The following is a 16,511-nucleotide window of genomic DNA, read 5'->3' on the forward strand; positions in this document are numbered from 1 at the left end:
GATTCAGTTTATTATTGAAAGATGTCAAAATGCCAAAGCTGTCAACTCTCAACTTTCCCTAAGGCACTTCCCACAAAGGCAAGGAATGGAGACACATGTTTACCTGGTGACAAGTTCCAGAATACAAGGGTCCTTCCTCATAAATGGGAACCATGGGGTCATATACTGTGCATTGTGATGGGAAATGAGGCAGTGTGGCAGACAGCCGCTGCCATTCCTAACCAGTTGCTTCAGGCTTACCTTCAGCTAAGCTGCTCACACTACTGACGCACTGCACTGGGAAAGGCTCTGCAGATTTCCCCCCTTCCCTGAGCCCTCAAATAATCTCATGGATGTGACCAACAGTCTTCTCTTCGATCAGATGCTGAACTAGGAAATAGGAGATGTCTGCTTTGACCAAGAGACTATGTTTTATGCACACTGCCTCTGCCTCCCTTGGATGATTTGAAATAACAGGGCTAGAGGTGTCTGCCACAAACCATTCTCTCTGCCTTCCTTGAATTGTTTTATTACCAGCTGGGTTTTATCTGTGTGTGGATTGAAACGACAGCAAAGTGATACGGCTCTAATATGGGTCACATCCTGGAGCCACACTAGATCCTTGGGAAAGCCTATGTGACTAAAGTACCCACTGTAATGGAGGAGCTAGGTAAGGAATTCAGCTTTCTTTCAAGATATAGCTTTTTGTGACTCAAACTAAATGGAAAAGATTCTTAGGTTGTTGGCTATAAAGGGAGAAAGCAACCTCCTCTCTTTGTATGCATTTGTCTTTTCAGTGTGCTTTTCAGTGCTACTATAATGCAATTATTTGCTCTCTCTATATGTGTGTTGTGTGTGTGTGTGTGAGTGTGTATGTATGTATGTATGTACTTGTGTGTGTGTGTGTGTGTGTGTGAGAGAGAGAGAGAGAGAGAGAGAGCTACACCAGAGCTACACCAGAATGACTGTTGCTGTGGAATTCAACTATTTTCAGGTGAATGTTTTGCAGTAAATTTTATCTCTCCTGCCCACCCACTAAATATTTTTATTATAGTCTTAGATTTGTTTTCCAGCTTTAAAGGCCATCTCCAGGATTAAAAGGGAATACAAGTAAGTTCTTTTTCATGCTGTGAAGATTAGACCTAAAATATCAATCCATTTTCAAAGACTAAAACATATAGAATGAAAGCTAAGGAAAAAAGTAGCTGCCTCCCTTGGAAATAAAGGCAGTGCCTTTGGATCCGTGTTTGCTAGTATATATTAATATAGTTTGAAGATGCACCAGTGGCTGAGGAAGATCCTATCATATCTGTTCTATAGGCATTTGCATTTGTCTGAAACAATTTATGTGACACTTTCCTAATTAGAGCCTAAATACTCTGAAAGCAACAGACCCTGTCTAATCTTGGAACCTGAGCAGGGTGAGGCCTAGTTAGTACTTGGATGGGTGACTACCAATGAATATCTGGTGTTGTACCTTACATTTCAGAGGAAGAAATTGGTCGACAAGTAAATTGAAGGCACATACATTCACATTCCTGGGTAATTTGTAGAGACCACTATGTCCATATAGGATCCTTGGTCAATGAGAATTTTAAAATAACAATTTTATAAAAATGTATTAAACCTGACTTAGCTCATTTTGAGAGAGGGCACCTATTTCAGAGCTTCTGTATAAAGGTTTATGTTTCACTGGATTCATGAAAGTATATATTAATATAGCAAAAAGCAATGGGTTGGATTTCCTAGCAGCTGGTAGCTCCCATCTCAGTCAGGTGACAGATCTGTTTAAATTTCAAGGTGCTCTCCAAAGTGCTGAACGATAGAAGTATTCAGCACCTTAGACAGAACCTAAATATGAAGTAAAACTCAGAGTGGATTCATTGTCCCACTAACATAGAAGGCACAATTGTCAATGGGTTGGGTCCATGATTCTCTTCCTATGATTACAGTATTCAACTGACAGCAGTGCCTGCTTAGAATGTCACACACAGAGACACACGTACCTGGTAGGAAGGGGATTTCATCTATTCCTGCTCACTCTATGGCCTCCAGCATCACCTTTCCTTTTATTCTGGTGGATCCTCCAGTTCTCCAGATCAGTTACCTTGAGGCTGCAGGGGAAAATGTAATTGACGGAAAACAGTCTCACTCCATTTTTCTTTCTGACAGTAAAAATGTTCACTAGACAGGTAGCTTTCCATAGAGCAGTGGTTCCCAACCTGAGGGCAACAGCCCACTGATGGGCCAGAGACCTAAAATAAAGTCCATGGCTCTAGATGATTAAATATGATTTTCTGTGGGTGAGCAGATGGTAACTACTGGATGGCATGTGTTCTGAATCAGAAACTAGAACTGATGTGGTCTATCCAATGCCATTTTCTGAATCAGCACCCCAAATAACCAAACCAAATCTAAAGTTAACCAAAAACCAATTTTTAACCCTTTTGGTATTAATGTTGGAGAGTGGTCAAGTGGTCCCTGGTCAAAAATAGGTTTTTGAGCAGGGGTCTTCAAACTAAGGCCCCGGGGCCAGATACGGCCCTCCAAGATCATTTACGCGGCCCTTGCTCAGGGTCAACCTAAGTCTGAAACAACTTGAAAGCACATAAAAATAACAATCCTATCTCATCTGTCAAAAGCAGGCCCACACTTTCCATTGAATTACTAATAAGTTTATATTTGTTAAAATTGTTCATAATTTTAATTATTGTATTTTAAGTGTTTTTTGCACTACAAATAATATATTTGCAGTGTGCATAGGAATTCATTCCTGTTTTTGTTTTCTTCAAATTATAATCCGGCCCTCCAACTGTTTGAGGAACTGTGACCTGGCCCTTTGTTTAAAAAGTTTGAGGATCCCTGCCATAGAGCCTTGCCATCATGCAGTATTAATATTGAGTGATATGTTTTGAAACAAATGTGTGCTTTAAACAAAGAGAAAAATAAAGTGCTTCTTTTTAAAACAAAGCAGATAAAAATGGCATTTAATTTTGTTGTTACATGATTTGAAGTCAGCTCTAAGTATGGTGAACCTCTCATAGCAATATGTTTTCAGAGGAGATTTGCCATTGCCTTCACTAAGGTCAGAGGGTGTGACTTGTGCAAGTTCACTAAATAAGTTTCCATGACTGAACAAGAATTTGAATCCACGTTTCCTGGAGCCATAGTCCGCTCAGGCCATTACACTGCACTTGCTTCTCAACATTTAAAATGCTGGTCTATGACCCAAAGGAGAACCTCCCCATTTCACTCACAGACTTGAAGAGTGCATATTGTAGCAGACTGTATATTTTGAAAATGGACAAGCGATTGTGTTTTATTTATTGAATGAACATTTAGGCCATGATTTCAACCCCATTTTCATTCCGGCCTTAATCCAGGCATCCAGATGTAAAAAGCTGCTGTGTTTAATCCCTCACTCAGCTCCCAAACTTCTTTTTTTTCTCAAAATAAATCCACATCCCAGGATTTCTGTGAATATTGCAAACAATGCACAGTAATCAAGCAACTGAATGGGGTGAAATGTGGAAATGATATGAACTGCAAGCATGGAGAAGGCTTTGGGATGAAAGATGATCATGGGGTTTAAGAGAAATGTATAGCTAATCAATGATAATGGAGCTGAATCTGTTGGTCTGTGGCATAGCTATCTTTTGAAATAATGTTTCATTCCCCTTTAGCTCAACAAACACAACATGGTCAAAAGACCTGTATTTATTGTCTGCATAGTAGACAGAGCCAGCATGGTGTAGTGATTGAGCATTGGGCTCTGGCTTTGGAAATGCAGGGTTCAAATGCCTGCTCATCCATGGAAACCCACTGAGTGACACTAGGCAAGTCACACTCTTGCCCAAAGAAAAAGACCATGGTAAATAATAGTAAATCCCATTCTATTATGATATATTTGGCACTATATCATAATAGAAATAAAGAATTCATTGGTTTATTGCTTTGAAGAAATTTCAGAAGCATTTACAGTGAATAGTTTGTGAGCTGAATATAAACACTTACAGGGACTGACAGCCTCATTGAAATAAGGAACCCTGGGCACAGATCAGCAGAATTTAGCCTAACCCACATTCCATTGCGATGACTTGAAATGGCAAATTCTTTCAGGTTTAATAGTCCAATTATTCAGGTGTAAATACCATTGAACTTGATGCGACATCTGATTAAACTTTAATTGGATTGGACTAGATCTCCCATTGATTTTAAAGGGACTAAAGATGATTCAGTGGATATTTTTGTCACACTGTGTTCAATGTACCACAAATGTAGGATTGCACGTTAATTTATTTTTTCCTTATTATTTCTTATTGTTTCCTCTTACTAAAAATAAACTGTTCAGGGGAAACAATGATACATATAAATGTTTAAATAAGTTGGAGATTGTGCTGTCCCTATTAACTTCCAGACCTCGGTGCACAGATTTCTGCCATGAGAAAATACTAAACATGTGAAAAGGAATATGCATCTAGGTACTCTATTCCTGCATCTAGTGCAGGCAAGTCCCACAATTCCTGGCCTCAGGCCCTTTCCTTTTCCCCCTCAGGGGAAAAGCTTGGATACTTGGGTAGAGAAACAGCCCTAGGATCCAACAAAGCAAGTACATAGGTGCCTTGAACATCCATAATAATAATAATAATAATAATCATCATCATCATCATCATCTTTTATTATTTTAATACTTATTATCTAAAGAATGTGGGAACAACTAGACCAGCCAGAAAGTGGCCCATGCAGCCTTTCCCCCTTAACTGGCTGGTTTGGGTTCCTCCTATGCCGTTTTGCACACCCGTTGGGGACTAGCAAATTGTTCATTGAGATTAGTAGGATTCCTACCCCCCCCCCCCCCCCCCCCCACACACACACACACAATTAGGTATTTGGGCTTTTGGAATTTTTCCCTTCTTTACACTGCATGCATGAACTTCTGCTTGAGGTCAGCTGGCTTGAGATGATAAGCATAGAGTTGAGGATAGCATTGAACTAGGGATACTGCTGATGTGATAAGAGCAATCCTTGAGTTTACTGATCTGAAGGAAAATCTCTCACATGCAATCACTCTCTGGAGGTCTTTGCAGGCCAAAGGCTTTAAAAACAAACAGCTATCCCAAATTGACTCCAAAAAGAAAAACACAACAGATTTTAAAGCAAAAACAATTATTTATTTATTTATTAAGAAGACAGAAAAAACATAGTGGAAATCCAACAGAATAGGTTGTGTTCAGTACAAAAGAAAAGCAGGTGCTAACAAGCCTCCTCCTGACCAAACCAAGGAGGTTATGTATGGTGCAGCTAAGCTTAAAAGGGTTTCAGACTAAAACACTCACCCAAGAATTTTCTTACACTCTGATGCAAAGAAAAGTTCAAATAAGGCAGGGAAACAGGTTCTAGATTAAAGAGACTTTGAAGATTCCAGCTGCTCTTGCTTGAGGGATGTTTCTTTTCTACTGTCCTTTGGAGGGCAGTCTATGAAATATGTGAAAATTTCTGGAATCCCTTAGAACATTTATCAGCCTTTGCTTTGACCTGCTGCTTATACCAAATCCAGTAGTTCTCAACCTGTGGGTATCCAGGTGTTTTGGCCTACAACTCCCAGAAATCCCAGCCAGTTAGGATTTCTGGGAGTTGAAGACCAAAACTTCTGGGGACCCACAGGTTGAGAACCACTGATCTAACCTGTTCCTAACTGGGAGGCTGTCATGTGAAGGAAGCACTTCTGAATGAGGCAACACGTGACCTTGATGTTATCCTATGGAAAGTTCAAAGGAAAGGACTTCATGTTTTTGAAGTGATGAATCCAGGCGGAGAAGGGTCTATGTGCAAAGGGCAGATATGAATATGACCTCTGTCACCCAATAATAATGGCTCCTAATGCGTCTTGAGTATTCAATGGAGTTGCCAAATGGGACGAAGCCAATCAACTATAGACAACTAGGTGTACTACTGAGTCCATTTTGCAAGATCGCTCATTCATTGTAAGTAAACAAGACAGTTAATCATGGATTGCTCCCTTGAATGCTATGATGAGGCTATTTCTTTGTCAGCAGGAAGGAGAGGATTGCAAAAGAAAATTCCAGTTTATACATTTAAAATGAGGCTTGTCTTCGTCCAAGAAGATAGGAGCAAAATTCAAAACGATCTCAACAGATTAGAGAGATGGGCCAAAATTAACAAAATGAAGTTCAGCAGTGACAAATGCAAAATTCTCCACTTAGGCAGAAAAAATGAAATGCAAAGATACAGTACGTGTGGAAAGCAGTACATGTAAAAAAGATCTTGGAGTCCTTGTGGACAACAAGTTAAACATGAACCAACAATGTGATGTGGCGGCAAAAAAAAGCCAATGGGATTTTGGCCTGCATCAATAGGAGTCTAGTGTCTAGATCCAGGGAAGTCATGCTACACCTCTATTCTGCCTTGGTTAGACCACACTTGGAATACTGTGTCCAGTTCTGGGCACTACAATTGAAGGGAGATGTTGATAAGCTGGAATATGTCCAGAGGAAGAAAACTAAAATGATCAGGAGTCTGGAGAACAAGCCCCAGGAGGAGTGGCTTAAAGAGCTGGGCATGTTTAGCCTGAAGAAGAGAAGGCTGAGAGGAGACATGATGACCATGTATAAGTATGTGAGGGGAAGTCAAGGGAGGAGGGAGCAAGCTTGTTTTCCTCTGCCCTGGAGACTAGGGCACAGAACAATGGCTTCAAACTACAGGAAAGGAGATTCTATCTGAACATTAGGAAGAACTTCCTGACTGTGAGAGCCATTCAGCAGTGGAACTCTCTGCCCCGGAGTGTGGTGGAAGTGTCTTCTTTGGAGGCTTTTAAACAGAGGTTGGATGGCCATTTGTCAGGGGTTCTTTGAATGCAATTTTCCTGCTTCTTGGCAGGGGGTTGGACTGGATGGCCCATGAGGTGTCTTCCAACTCTATGATTCTATGATTCTAAGATGGGCAGGGGTCCAGAAGGGATCACTTCATACTTATTCTCTTGTTGTTCAGTTTATAGCAGGAGGCATATTTATTGAGCAAGCTTGAAACAGATATCTTAACACGTCACTTGAAAGATAGATTCCCTATAATATTCCTTGTGACTGTTTGTTTTAAATGTTTGTTTTAAATAGGAACTAACTTGGTGTCTGTCTGTTTGCCGGGGCCATTCAGTTGAAGTGGCTTGGCCTTGCTGAACACATTTTTGAAGTACACTGTCCCTTCCAGTCCATAAGGTTCAGTGTCTGGTCAGGAGGAGTCTGGTACTTTTGGAGATTATTATTACTCAGTAAGTTGTGGCCCAATTTAATCCGTAGTTCATTCTTGTGCAAATATTGTTGTTCATTCAAAGTTAAAGTCATGTCCCATGAAGTGCTCTTTAATTTTATGCTCTTTCTCATTGAAAGATGGATTTGGGGCAACAGCTCATTCACCAAGAGATAATTCCACCCACACAGGCTTGCTTCCCGTTAATAGCTACCTGGGCGAGCTAAAAAGACTATCTAAAGGTGAATTACCATTTGGGTAAGGGTTCAAATGGTCAGGCTATCATTAATCCTGTCTGAGAAGAGAGTTAAAGCTTACAGAGAGGTGTCTTCTCTTTCTTTTCTTTTTTAAAAACAAACTTTCTTAAAATGATGAGCTGTGAGGTATTGGTCTCCCAGCTTCCCAAACTGTTATTTTATATTTATTCAAGGTATTTACTTATCCTCTCTCAACTTCCAAGATAAAGTACAATGGATAAAAACAGATAGAGGGATCACACACTCTCTAAAAAAGTAGTGAAGAGAAAAAAAGGATAAGTTGTTCTTCTAGCATTCCACAAGATGCTTGTAGGGGAAAATAGGTGTATGTTTTAAGATATGTTGTTTGTGAATCACACATTGCTCAGCACACCATAATTAAAGCACATAGGATGACATTTATTTATTTATTTATTTATTTATTTATAGTATTTATATTCCAACTTTCTCACCTCGCAGGGGACTCAGGACGGATTACAATGTACACATATATGGCAAACATTCAATACCAAAGACACACAACACATATAGACAGACAGTCAGAGGCTATATAAGATTCCACTTTTCTGGCCACCAGGGGAACTGTCGCTTTCATCGTCCATCTGCAACACTGATGAAGTACTTATGCATTCCCCACATGCTTTTGGTGGAGTGCTTTGCTGGAGTCTTTTTTATGGCCCTGTAAATTAGTTAAATTAGCTTCCCCACACATAGGTGGTACTTAATTTTCCTACTTGACAGATTCAACTGTCCTTTGGGTTGCAAAGGTTGACAACAAGCTACACAATTGGTTGGAAGCTCACTCCGAACCAGGCTGGCTTCAAACACATGACCTTTTGGTCAGAAGTGATCTTAATGCAGCTGACACTCAGCTAGCTGTGCCACAGTCCACAGTTAATTAGTTCTCCCATCAGTAGGTCAAAATAAAAAAATATAAACTTTATATTGGTACCCTGCCTCCATCTCCCTGAAGGAACTTGGGGCAGCTTACATGGGGACAAGCCTGATCAACAATTTAAAAATGTAAGACATTAAAATACAAAATAGTATAACACGAAAAGAGTATTTTTTTTCCTTTCTTGTTGTAATCCCATGGGTGCCCTCAAAATATACTCTGAAGGATTGCGGTCCTCTGACACAGATTTAGGGGGTCTGAGGCTGCAAAAAGAAAATTCTATTCCACAATCTTGGATTTCAATCTTAATATTTTGTTATTTTATATACAATCTAATAAACTAGAGATGTATAGAATAATTGTTACTGCTAGTGAAATATCTGTCCTGATGGTCCATTATGACTAAGCAAGGAGAAAGGGCATAGATATTTCAGGGTCACTTTAAGGCAGGTATGGGCAAAGTTAAGCCTTCCATGTGTTTTGGACTTCCACAATTCCTAAAGACCGGTATTATGGCTGGGTTTTCTGGGAGTTCAAGTCCAAAAGACCTGGAGGGTCGAAGTTTGCTGATGCCTTCTTTAAGGCATGGATGCAACATGTCTGTTTTTGTGTTGATTTTCAGGTCCCCCACCCCATCCTTGGTCTCTATTCCAGTCCTGGTACCTTCCTGCCAAAGCAGTCATCATCACATATCAATGGACAAACACACTCTCTTTACTCCACTCTTTTATGAATGCAACGATGGCAACAAGTGGAGAAATCTCGCTTTCGCTTTTCCAGCTCTCCTTTTCTTTGTTGCCTGTCACACATCGAATTCTGTGAATTGTTTTTCCCCCAGTAAGTTATCCTTCATTAAGTAAAGAAGCAAGGATCAGCCCAATATCAGGACCTGGGACAGCTCCAAAACAAACAGTATAGCAGGGGAACCAAGTCATTTTGTACTAGCATAGGGCCTGATAGGAGGAAAAGACTAAGCCCTGGCTTCCTCTAGGTCACTGCTTCTGTAACCTGAAACCTGTTGGTCAAGCTGGCTGAAGCTTCTGAGAGCTGAAGAACCAAATCAAAATCAGCTAAAGAACCAACATTTGGGAATCGTTACTGTATATAGTCAAGAGAACGTTCTTCTTCATTTTTGCTGTCTTTCTATAGCAGAAATGCTTATGTTACCTAGCAACTAGAACTTTGGAAAAGGAAATGTATACACCTGCATGAAGAAAATGTGCAGCAGTTCTTTCCCAGAAGAGGGATAGATTAAACAGATCAAAAACAAAATACAGCTATTTGTACTTGTACTGATATTTAGGAAATATTTAGCAATAATTGAGCTGCTATTTCAATGATAGTGTGCAATGTGAACCTAATGCCATCAATTGGATCCTAAGTGGAAAAAAGCCATAAATGGGTGGGACCCCTTTCACATGAAAAATACTAGAATGTAATATGAAAACCTTAATACTGTGCATTGAATAAGGATCAATACATTGTATTTCCAAATTGCTTTATCATTCACAAGTCTCATTCTCAGTTAGGCAATTTTTTTGGTCAATGATATTTGAAATCATGCTTGAAACTTCCTACAGCTATTTTTAACATACCTCGATCTAAAATAAATCACCAAATCCATATAAGCCTCTTGGACCAGATGGTGACTATTGGTTAAAATCCCACATTAGGAATTAAGCTTGTAGACCAAGGATGCTGACAATGATGCATTATATTTCTTACACATGGTTCATATATACACACAGCTACACATATTTCTCTTCCTCTCAGAGATGTGTTTAAGAGGAGTTTATTTTGCATTATTCAGCCTAAATCTATTATATGTCATAGCACATACAGCGCCTTGCAGAAGTTGTTAGCCTTCTTTTGACTTTTCTCCATTTTATTGTGTTATAACGGGGAAGTAAATTGGCTTTACTGGCATTGTTACAGTTTGATGTACAGAAGCTATTCAGAATGTGAAAGTACACAATATTTTAATTCCTGCACAAAAGTTGAATAAACAAACTCAAACTTGTTAGATGCATAAGTATTCTCTCTCACACACACACAAACAACCTCATCACATTAAGAGGGGAAAGCATGGAGTGACCGTTCCTTCAGCATTAGAGAATTGCCCCTCTTATATCGTCCAATTTCGAGTTCTCCTCATCACACTCACACATGGAAACTTAAGAGTAGGCAATACATTCATTGTACATTTATCACAAGGCCAGTTTTATTTTTTTGTTTTTAATAAGGAGAAATAATATCCAAAAACCAAGAGATCCCTTGCCCTGCTCAGAGCACCCAAGCACATTAATGGAGACTGACACCAGTTGAAGACCTCATATTCCCATGAGGTTTACAAGGATACCCGGGACTGAAGACTGGAGGCCTCGGTACACTCCTTCTATACCTGGGACATTGTCCTCTTCCACCAAGCGCACAGCTTCGGGAGAAACGCACATGGAGCGGTGAGGGAGGACGGGAACGCCCGCCTAGCCAGCCAGATCAGCCAAATCAACCCTGGCAATCAATGGGGTGACAGATGTCACAGCCAAATCGCCCTCACATCTGGTTTACAAGGATACAAGAGACAGCAATACAGGTTAAAGCCATTGCTTTCCATGGGATCTGATCGATCTGAATCAAACCCCATACTACACAAGAGACTGCTGATGATTGAGCAGTGAAACAGGACAGGAAACTTTGATGATTCCCATCAAACCTGTTTTTCAGTTGTAAATATGTAAGTAAAGTGCGATAAGAGGTAGGAGCTCTGAACATGATTGTTGGCCCATGTTCAGATTTCCTTTCTTTCAGGACATGTCAGTCTCTTTTCAGCCCTGGAACATGTGGTGATCTCCATGCCTCTCCATGCTTGAAAAGAGGCTGAAGTATTCTATGAGAGGGGAAATTTTCAATGTGATGAGGTCAATTGCTGGAGTGCCCTCCTTTCACGATATTTCTGCCTCTTTTCAACCATGGAGAGCTATGCATGACTGCCAGAAGTAGTTTAACACATGTGATGAGCTCATTTCCTCTCCATGTTTGAATAGAAGCTGAAGTGTCCAACAACTGGGAAATGTCTCATTGTGATACAGTGGTTGTCAGGTTGTATAGGGACCATTGTGGAACAGCAACCTTGAAGTGTTGCTACAAATTCTCAGGCTTGGGGTTTAAGATTTCATAATGTCATTCCAAGGCCCTCAAGTTCTTGTTTTTAAGCTAATCTTGTGTTACTTCAGTGGTGTGCTTAGAGTCATCTTCCTACCCTTTCATTCCTGTGGAATTTTGATCTGTTCGTTTCTGTTAAGTCCAAACCAGGTTCATAGTTCCTGCTGAGGAAGATGCTGTTGCCACCACGTGTTGGGAAGGGATATTCTCATAGTAATGGGCAATTGTTCAATTTTGATCTTATTTATTTATTTATTTATTTATGACATTTATATCCTGTCCTTCTCACCCCGAAGGGGACTCAGGGCAGCTTATAAGTTATTTGTACATTCAATATATTATATTATTAGCATGACATAATACTAGTATTATATATTACTATATTGTACTATACCACTATACTGCAATATTATTAGTAATATTACCTATAAAATATATAATTATTACATTATTATATTGTATTATTATTAGTATTGTATTATAATTATTAGCATAGCACAATATTAGTATTATATATTACTATATTATAGCATACTATATTGTACTATATTATATCATATTATTAGATCAGATAACATCTTCCATGTGTTTGCTATGTCCCTTACATGCAATCTGTAACACAGGTTGGTTTCATAAATGGCTTTCTTCTTACCACTCTTCCAAAAAGGCCAGCTTTGTGAAGCATTCAAGTCATATTATTCAGCTGTAGATTTCTCCGGCTTAATCAACATTTGCTTTTGGGGTGCTTCATTGACTAATATTGTCTCTATCTACTCATTCAATTTTGGTAGACAGCCTTCTTTAGGCAAAAAAAGTAATGTAGCTGCTCTGTGTTCTTTCCATTTTGTAGTAATAGATTTCATAGCTCTCTAAGGGAAAACCTGATTTGGGATTTTATTTAACTATCCCAACTCAGACCCTTCAACCTCTAAGGATGCCTGCCATAGATGTGGGTGAAACATCAGGAGGGAATACTTCTGGAACATGGCCATATAGCCCAGAAAACTCACAGTATCCCAATTAGTTCTGCACAACTTTCTGCACAATTAGTTCTGCACAACTTTCTGCAAAACTTTCTCCTGTACTTGTTTTAATAATTCCTTGATCTTAAAAATGTTGTTCATTCAGAAGTGTTTCAAACAAAGTTAAGGACTATCAGAAACAGGTGCATTTAATCTGAGATAACATGGCACTGGAATTGCTCACAAGTGGGTTCTTTTACTTGTGTGCATCATGGAGGTAGTGAGTTGCATCAAAGCTTCTTTAGCCAAGCCAACAAGTGTCCACCTGGTTGTGTCTATTTCACTTGTGTCATAGTGAAGGTAATTTGCATTTTCATTATGTTGAGTATTGCAGTACATCAAGCAGTAAAAATCAATTTCAGTTCCATGTTAGAATAAACACAGCATGGAAAAGTGAAAGTGGGGACAGTGAATGCAAATACAAATTACTTTTGTGTTTGTATCCTTTATCTGAAATGCTTGGGACCCAAAGTGATTAGGATTTCAGTATTTTTTTATTTTTAGGATTTCTATATATTTGCATAGGAGCCCCCGGTGGCGCAGAGGGTTAAAGCACTGAGCTGCTGAGCTTGTTGATTGAAAGGTCGCAGGTTCGATTCCGGGGAGCGGCGTGAGCTTCCGCTGTCAGCCCTAGCTTCTGCCAACCTAGCAGTTCGAAAACATGCAAATGTGAGTAGATCAATAGGTACTGCTCCGGTGGGAAGGTAACGGCGCTCCATGCAGTCATGCCAGCCACATGACCTTGGAGGTGTCTACGGACAACGCTGGCTCTTCGGCTTAGAAATGGAGATGAGCACCACACCCCAGAGTCAGACATGACTGGACTTAATTTCAAGGGACTACCTTTACCTTTTTTATATATTTGCATATTCAGATATAATAGGATATATCAGAGATGGGACCCATGTCTAACTACAAAATTCATTTATTTTTCATATACACCTTATACACATACTCAATGTAATATTATACAATATTTTTAATAATTTTCCACCCACATAGACAATTTTGGGGTTTGGGGGATTTTGAGTTTTTGGATAAGGGAAGATAAACCTGCAGTAGTTGTGTTTCCAACCTGGGGTGACTGTAGTAAGAGCTGTAGTAAGGTTTCATACCTTTAAGGCCTCAGTGCATGTGTTCTTTTTCCTACTGCACACATAGGTCTATTTGCCATTGGTGTAGTTACACTGTCACAGTGCACTAACAGAAAAATTCTTGGGTTTTTTAAATGTTGTCTTGTTTGCTTCTTTCTGACTACAGCTTTTTGTGAAAATGCTAAAGCAAAGACCTTCCTGATGTTGGACCCCAAATTGCAAAATCCTATAATTTTTATAGAATAGCTGGGTTGGGTCCCATATGAAAGAAAAGCAGAATGAAAATTAATTTAATCTTATTGATTTGTGCCTTGCCTTTCCCCCATTGAGATAAATCTTGAAGACTTTCTTCTTTTGTGCCATTGTAAACTGCTGTTGCAATTGATTATGTATTTCAGAAAAGCTTCTCTCTGTGTTTGTTAATGCTGCTATTAATATCCCTGTGTGTTTACTCTGCATGTTTGTTAGCGCTGTTCTTTCCTGAGAACTTTAAATACATGCAAAAAGCAAATAATAAGACGTACATGTGTGAAAATGTATTTACAGTCACTGGGTTTAGGGACACAGAACCACCACAGAAGTGAAAAACTGCAAATAAGAATCATTGCTGGGGTTTTTTTTTTACCTGAGAGAACATCTCTCTAGGACAATGGCTCTCAACCTGTGGGTCCCCAGATGTTTTGGCCTTCAACTTCCAGAAATCCTAACAGCTGGGAAACTGGCTGGGATTTTTGGGAGTTGTAGGCCAAAACACCTGGAGACCCACAGGTTGACTACTGCTCTAGGAAGTTCTAGGTCGTCCTGCACAATTCAGTGGTCACCTTCTAGATCTAGATCTTCCAGCACAAGGTCTTCCAGCACAATTCAGTGGTCACCTGAATCTAGAGATCTAGAGATTCCTGGAGAAAATACGTTAATCAATTCCTTGAATAATCAAATCCACAAAACACAAACCTACAAATGGGTCCTAGAGCACTTGATAATCACTACTCTAGGAATTTCTAGATCTTCCAGCACAATTCATTGGTCATCTTTTAGATCTAGAGATTCCTGGAGAAAATACGTTAATTAGTTCAGTGAATAATCAAATCCACAAAAGCCAAACCTACAAATGGGTCCTAGAGTAGTTGATAACCACTGCTCTAGGAATTTCTAGGTCTTCCAATTCAGTGGTCACCTTCTAGATCTAGAGATCTAGAGATTCCTTGCGAAAATATGTTAATCAATTCCGTGAATAATCAAATCCACAAAAGTCAAACCTACAAATGGATCGACTGTAGTAATATGTGTCTTTCAAAATGAGGTGAGACTTAGGGGGAGAGAGGGTCATAATCATTAAGAAACAGCATAGAAGATAACATATCTGACCAAGCCAATATCTCAATAAACAAATCTGATGTGACAGGTTTTCTAAAGCAACACAGGTGCTGTCTACAAATGAAGTAGGCATTATTTGGAAATTGAGCAAAAGAATGCTGAGTTTGAGTGAGCGTGGTGGGGAGACAAAGATATATTTTATGATAAAGGTATCACCTTCTGTGATATCTTTATCATAAATATCTGTTGCGAGAGAATAGCTTGAGATTGCTGACATTCCTGGATTGATCTTCCATGGGAAGGAGGACACTGAACCTCTCCTGCCTGTTGAAACTCCTTCTGAATAAAAGCGGGTGTGGACTGTCCTTGAGTCATCTGGCACTTGCTGTTTTGTCAAATCATCAAATTTGGGATTAGGCCATCTCTAATTTAGTCCAAAGTGTGCTATGAAAACAAAAAGTCTTGCCCAGCCACTTACATGGCAGGCATAAATAGAACAGAGTTTCCATCTTTGCAGGCTGATGTGTTTTACTTCTTAGTCCATTCTAAACATAATTACATATCCTAAAATATATTGAGGACTCTTTAGGACTGGAAAAAGCCTCTTATCATCAAACATGGGGGTATGGTGTACCCCATCCACATGTAATCATTCGTTCATTTCATAGAAGATCTCTTAAGCCTGAAGAGATTGTCTATGAAATCAACTTTAACGTAAAAAAGAAACCATTGTAAAAGGAGATACGAATATTTTAATTTATATGTCATTAACAATTTTAATCTTGGGAAAGAGTGGATACCAAAGTCTCAGATGCTAAATTGATGGTTTGGGGATTTATTCAGATATGTCAAGTTCTTTTCTTACAAAACAGCTCCCTGCTGTAACCTCAGAAACAGCTTGTGATTACTACTTTTGGTTCACTGAACAATGGTGTTGTCTGAAAACTGAGTGTGTATGTTGAGTTGAGCTGTACGTCTTGTCACCCGTTGTGTTTTACCCTGGATGACCATCATGCTGTGTGGGAAATAATGCTTAAGGTGATTAATCAGCCTGCAGTCTTTACTCAGAGTTGTTTAAATACCATACAAAACAGGAAAGGAGAAAAAGACATGGGGAAAAGAAAGGGGTTTTTAAATGTTTGATTTAAAGGGAACAGACAGTAGGATGAATCAATTGCTAGGGGAAAATAAGTCCCTAGGGATGCTCTACATTTCAAAGTATGACATGGTTGAAAACACAGTTTTTGATGAGCTACACTTTTAAAAGAAAGCAATGTAGGCTTTTGAGGCCTGTCTGCTTGTTGATGTGGAAAGGAAAACCAAGAGTAATATTGGTGGATGTTGCTGGGATTATGTGGGAAATAATGCAAACAAGATCGTCTTATCCAGAATGCCACCACACTAGGAAGAAAAAGCAATCACTATAAACACATTTAAGACAGGCTTAAGGGTAAAAGGCTAAATCAATAACAGCCAGCACATCGTAAAATCTCATGAACTAACAGAAATGAAATATGGGATT

General features: G+C 39.3%; 1 protein-coding gene across 9 annotated transcripts in view; it reads left to right on the plus strand.

Annotated features, from left to right (window-relative positions):
• Nucleotides 1-16,511, plus strand: part of MAP7 (microtubule associated protein 7) — a 157,488-nt gene that overhangs the window by 66,744 nt on the left and 74,233 nt on the right. Inside the window, exon 1 of one of the 9 annotated variants that reach the window (XM_067466550.1) lies at nucleotides 245-649. The exons of the other annotated variants lie outside the window; for them this stretch is intronic. Coding sequence (XP_067322651.1) covers nucleotides 637-649 — 13 coding nt within the window. The 5' untranslated portion in view covers nucleotides 245-636. Of the gene's footprint in view, nucleotides 1-244; nucleotides 650-16,511 lie in introns of those variants that run through there. 9 annotated transcript variants of the gene reach the window in all.

This window comes from Anolis sagrei, chromosome 1 (genome assembly GCF_037176765.1).
Source record: "Anolis sagrei isolate rAnoSag1 chromosome 1, rAnoSag1.mat, whole genome shotgun sequence".
NCBI classification, from domain to species: domain Eukaryota; kingdom Metazoa; phylum Chordata; class Lepidosauria; order Squamata; family Dactyloidae; genus Anolis; species Anolis sagrei.